The sequence below is a fragment of the Crocodylus porosus genome, unplaced genomic scaffold (assembly GCF_001723895.1).
Source record: "Crocodylus porosus isolate Cpor-Errol unplaced genomic scaffold, CroPor_comp1, whole genome shotgun sequence".
Classification (NCBI taxonomy): domain Eukaryota; kingdom Metazoa; phylum Chordata; order Crocodylia; family Crocodylidae; genus Crocodylus; species Crocodylus porosus.
In genome coordinates, this window is record NW_017728911.1 from 6,340,516 (window position 1) to 6,346,515 (window position 6,000).

The window sequence follows — 6,000 nt, forward strand, 5'->3', positions numbered from 1 at the left end:
TGTTATGTATGAAATAAAAATGGTACCTATTACCCTAAACATGCCCAGCCAAATTTAATAAAGGCAATTCTATTGAAAATTAGTAGTTAGCTCTCCAGAAAGGCCAAATGCCAATGCTGAAACCATCTTCCAACAATTATTTTTTTTCCCTGGTAAAGCTCAGTTCTATCACTGAGATGTAGAATTGGAAGGAATCTCAGGAGGTCATCTAGTCTATCACCCTCACTGAGGTTGAAAAGGATATCTAGACAACCCCTGACAGGTATTTGTCTAATCTTTCAGGCCTCATTTTCCCTAACAGAGGGCGCATCTACACAAGATGCTTTGAGTGTAAGTAGACTAATTCTACTGTACGTTAACGTGGTAGTGCTACTCCTAATGCGCAGTAGCACCAATTATGGCTCATTAAGTTAGTACCTGTCATTACAGGTACTAAACTTAACGTGCCATGGTGCGTTAATGAATGTGTAGACATACCCAGACCTGATAAAGAGAGGCTTTATAGAAGGATGTATTTGCATGCTTCCTATCCTTAAGTACAGTCTCTACCAGCTCTTTATTAGTGTTGTAGGGTTATGTTTTGAGTGCCTAATGTAAAAGGGACTTCCTATATCTATATTAGAAAACTATATTTTCTCTGAATTGGTCACACTGTCTCAAATGGGTTTTATTAGGGCTGGAAAAATTATCACTCTCCTTATAGGTGCGTGTTGCCTAGACCATGTACTGATTTTAGAAATAGAAACTTCTGAAAATAACTATAGTGCATACTTAGAGACCCGTTGCCTGTGGAAGGGTTAAGAGTCACCACAAAGCCGAAGTAATGTTTCAGAGGTTCATTCATAGGGGTATTGTTTGCAGTGAACCTTCCACAGTGTGAAATTATAATAACAGTAAGAGGGAGAGAGAAAAACCTGCTTTGTCTATAGCTGCCTGCATGTCCTAAGAGCATTCGTGGCCCCTTTTATTGTAGTGTCTGAGCACAATCAGACTCCTTGTATTTTTTCCTCAACACCAATGGGACATGGGACAGTGCTATTGTATAGAGAAGAAATGAGGTTGTATAACTCATCCAAGGTCATAGGAAGGCTGAAGGAGAGCAGGGACTTGAACTGTGATATCCCAAGATCCAGGCAATTGCCCTAACAAGGCCTTCCTCCCATTTGCTAATACATTTCACTCTGAATCATTGAAAGATGCAAGTGCTGTGGTCAGTCTAAGGTTGGGTAGGAGAGCATTTCCTGGTACAGGGAGTAATTTTACAACATGCCTAAGTCACTTAGGAGTTTATCTTCTATTTTCAAATATGACTTTGAAAGTTACTGAAGTGGATGGAAACAGAAATGTTTCCATTCACTTGACAGAGCTCTGGATCATGCCCAAGTACCTAAGTCACTTTTGAAAATGGGACTTCAAGTACTTTTAGAAAATGTAACATGTTCCATCTTCTTAGATGGTTAAGGAAAAGCATTGAATACTACCAACAAAACCCGTCCCCAGCTCTTGGCCAGATTATACGTAACAGAGCAGCAAGGGTAGGGTTGAGCTGCAGGTCAAAGCAAACAGAAGTAGGAACTGTTCCTGCTCTGTTGAAAGCAGGAATGGTAAATCCATCTCAGATTTTAATCGAAAAGCATCAGTTCCAAAAGTTGGGGTTTTTTCCTCCAAGTTGTCAGAAAATAATCCTACTGGAAAGGCAATCTTGTGTTTATCTCAGTAAACCTCTTATTGTTACTATTTTTGCCCATTAATATAACCTGAAATTTAACTCACTGAATTCACTCATGAATACTGAAATGAAGCTCACCTGCTATCACACATGTGCTACGAATAACATGAATAGCTATCTTTCATCTAGTGTATGCTGTTAGAAAAAATGAGGTATTGGTGTTTACATTTGTATTAATACACTAATACAGTGGATTATTTGCCTATGAAGAAATAATAGACATGACATAGACATTCACCTAAGAAGCCATTTTACTATTTTTTGCCTCCTGAAAACTTTCTAGAAAGTTTTACCAGGTTATGGGAAACATCAGGTCAAATAATACATTTTTATGACAACTTTGTGCAAATTCCCTTCAGCTGTTGGTGAGTATGAGAATTAAAAATGCTGAGTTTTTAAACATTCTTATTTTACTTTGTTTTACCCCAGTCCAAGTTAGAACAAAAATGGCTGAAGTGTGAAGCTTAGTAGAGCCATTTCTGTAGTCAATTTCTTCATCCCTCCCATTTTGTTTGGGAGGGATGAAGTAGGAGTGGGAAATTAAAATTAACCAGTTATCCACGATTAGTTTAATTTTCCTGAAAGAGGGCTCAGCTTTGGAAAGTTGAAAAAATGAATATACTAGCCTTACAGATATGGATCCATACTCTCAGGCTTTGTATTCAGTGCCAAATACCAGCAAAAGTGTTTCTACACCATGGAAGCTAGTTCAGGATAGCCCTCTCCATTCACAAGGCACAGGGAATAATGTCACAGCTGTTAGCAGGGGTGGGCAAAATGAGGCCTGGGGGCTGAACACGGCCCACCAGGCCATTCTATCCAGCCTGTGGTGCCCCTAAGACATTTAGAAAATTAATATTAATCTGCCCTGGGCTGCCTGTTATGTAGCCCTCGATGGCTTCTCAAAACTCAGTAAGCAGCCCTCTGCCCAAAATAATTGCCTGCCCTTGGGTCAGGGCAATATATACCGAAAAGATTTAATTTCTCATTGAAACAGATGCAGCAAATATATGTTTGCCTTATGAATGGGTGTAGGAGAAACTTGTGGGTGTGAAAATAATTGCTGACCCTGTGATTTTAGGGAGACGTTGTACTTTATTGCTACATTATGCAATATCCTGTAAATTCTCAGTATCAGTTTTAATGATGATAAAGCCACCATAGTACAACCACATGGATATCTTTTATCTAACTCAAGCCCCTTGCACCAAACTGTTTCCAGCTGAATGATAGCAAAAGGAAAGTGTGTTCACTCAAAGCCTGTTTAGGATTATTTGTGTGCTAACTTTAATGAATACCAACAATGAGTTTCCATATTGTGTTTTTTTTCATCTTAATCCAACAAAACACTGGTGTGGGCCAGGCCATCGTTTGGCATAAATCAGTTTAGCTACACTAGAGTCTGTAGAGCTATCCTGGTTTTTTCCAACTGAAGCTCAGCCCCTTAGAAAATGAATACAAAAGAAAAGGCATTAATGTAAAATGAAAGGTTGCCCAATTTAAAACAGTCAGGAAATCCAAAGGCTTCCTCCAGCAGCACTGTTTATTTCCTGAATATTCTGCTTATATATTCACTGAACTAAACATAAAAGCAGGACTAGAAAATGTCTCCTTAGTGCATCCCAGCTGCATTAACATTATAATAGGAACTTTAATTTTTATAGCATCTGGTTCTTTCTCTTTTAACGGTTCAAGCCTCATCCTGGGGAAAAACCTTCTGGAGGGGGCTCAGGGGGAATTTCACTGACTAAAAGCAGGGCAGGATTTGGTTCCATGCCCTGAGAAGGTGCCACAGGTGTTGGGCATCAGCCCGTCTGGGCTGTGGATCTCTTTGCATTCACTGGGGAGCAAGGTCATCTGTGCAAAGGGTCTGTGCTCCAAAGCCGGCTGCACGCCCCCTCTACCGCTCCTTGGCACCACTGCTCCAATGGAAGTCATCTGCTAAGGAGGTTGGCTCACGTTTCTCTCATCTCCCCACTCCGTGCCATCCTTGGTCTGTCCCTTCCCCTTCATCAAAAGGGAGTTGCTACACAGAAAGGAATACAGCACTGAGGCTGCATTGAATTTAATGGCCTCTCTCCTCAGGTCTGGTGAGGGGATGATAGCAGCTTTTGCTTCCTCCCACAGACACATCCCAGGATTTATGCAGGTGAAACCTTGCTATGTGCAATACATGGGAATATTGTGATGGTTTAGATATTAGAAGGTAACTAGAAGGACTCAAAATATATCTTCTCAAAAGAAATATTACTACTGGGTTTTTATTTGGAGGGCTGACTACAGATTTTTAAACCAGAACTATTTTTGGTTTAGGGAAATATGGGACTTACAGTACCTCATGGATGCCTGTTTTACATATAACTGCATTATACACACACAGGCAATAGGTGAGACATAGTGGTGTCTGTGCACCTGGTTAGTTCTGCTGAGGCTGCTAAAACTCTGAAAGCAAGTATTAGAGGATTCATAACACAACTAGTAACGGTTCACCTGCTCGCAGTTACCCCGCCTGAAAACCTGAGGAAACTCCAAAAAAAACAAGTGATCTTGAGACTACACGGCAAACTAGTCCTTTTTTCTTTCAAATGGTTGGATTCCATGGCTTAGAAATAAAGAATGTCAGTTGCAGTTCAGTAAGAACTGGACACATTTTCTAAGATCAAATGATTATTGTAGCAAACAGTCTCACTTTGGATGGGTATAAGCTCATTTTGCTGCTAAACTAAGTTTGAAGCATGAAGCAGTAGTAAATTTATCCAAAACCAAACTTTTTAGATGTAGAAATAAGGTTTAGCACAGGAAATGTACACTTACCCAAAATGCATCTTTAAACTGCAGCTGTGTCATTATTACTGAACTATGGAGGGGGAAATTCCTTCAACTGGTTTGTCCTGAGAATAGATTAGCAGCAGCACTCAGCTTTGCAGTTCTTACCATGCACCGGCTACAGCAGAAAGTTAAATGCTTCCACGCTCCTGTTTGCTCTAAATTCAAGTTGGTGAAAAACAGCATTGGGCAGTCTGAGGAAGCTCTGTGTCATGATCTGCTACTGTGAGCAGAGGGGAAACAAAAATCCTCACAAGAAAAAAAAAGAGAAACACCCTAGCCCCAGACCTGTTTCTCTTCTGGTAAACAGTTAATATCGAAATGAGGAAGCAGAGAGATGTCAAGCAATGTCAGGCTGCTTCTTGCCATGTGTGCATGTGAGCTACTGGCAAAAAGAAAAAGAAATTGGTGAGAGTTTGCAATAACAACATCAATTAAACCAGCACAATAGAAAGAGATAAAGAAGAAATCAGATTCAAACAGCTGCACACTACAGCGGTATTGCAAAAAATGTATGCATGACATTTCTTTAGAATCTTTTGATCTTGGCAAAAGTCCATATGCATACACAGGAAGTGTAGCTACAAAGTTATATTTTGCAACTGAAAATTGCTTTCAATCCTCCAGCAGAACTAAGGAAATCATAAAGTTTCTTTTTTATGTACATTTTTCTCTGATTTGCAAACTACCTTCTTCATGCAAATGTTTGTAAATATGCATGTGTGTGTGTTTACTAAAAGACTTATACTAGCATCTGAATGGTAATCCAGAGCCTTTCTGCCATTACTACATAACAAATTTAAAAATGTGATAATTGAGTAAAATGAGAGCTAGCAAAAAACAAACTGTTCATGTGTGGTATGTCGTCTGTAAATAAAGGGCTAAGGAAGTGATTGTTACATGCACAATAAAGCTGGATAAATGAGCTTTAGAAAATAATTCCAAACTCTGTAGAAATCTCGAAGGGAGGGAGAAATTAGGGTTAAAAACTTACTAGCACAGAGATCTGAAATTAAACATTTTGAAGCACAGACAATTAATTTGGCAGCATGCAACACCATACCCACTGAAGCACTGAAGTGCACATTATTTAAAACAAGTAGCTACACAGGCTAATAGATTTATTTTATAGGTATGTAAATAGTGATAAATATGATCATTGTGCTTTCTTGAAAAAGCAGTCTGTCTGTGTTTTTCCAAATTCATATTGTGTAATAATCAGTGCAATTTTTGTTAATCTCTTCCAAACTTTTGAGGGCTTTTGTATTTTAAAATTTTGGGAATTTGAAAAGGGAACTGTTTCAAGCAAAAACATTTCCCATACAAGAAAGCTCCCTTCATCAAACCACTTATTCCAAACTGGTCCTCTATGTGCTCAATTCAATTGCTGTTCTGCTAGAAAAAATTAAGCCTGGCATATAGAAACAGCACTTGCATCTGTCTTT

General features: G+C 39.1%; 1 protein-coding gene across 2 annotated transcripts in view; it reads right to left on the reverse strand.

The window, feature by feature from the left end:
• PSTPIP1 (proline-serine-threonine phosphatase interacting protein 1) overlaps positions 1-5,538 on the reverse strand; it is a 95,892-nt gene extending 90,354 nt beyond the window's left edge. Inside the window, exon 1 of one of the 2 annotated variants that reach the window (XM_019533356.1) lies at positions 4,544-5,538. In XM_019533356.1, coding sequence (XP_019388901.1) covers positions 4,544-4,576 — 33 coding nt within the window. In that variant the 5' untranslated portion in view covers positions 4,577-5,538. The remainder of the gene's footprint in view (positions 1-4,543) is intronic. The other variant, XM_019533355.1, reaches the window with a different exon arrangement.
• Between the last annotated feature and the right edge of the window lie 462 nt (positions 5,539-6,000).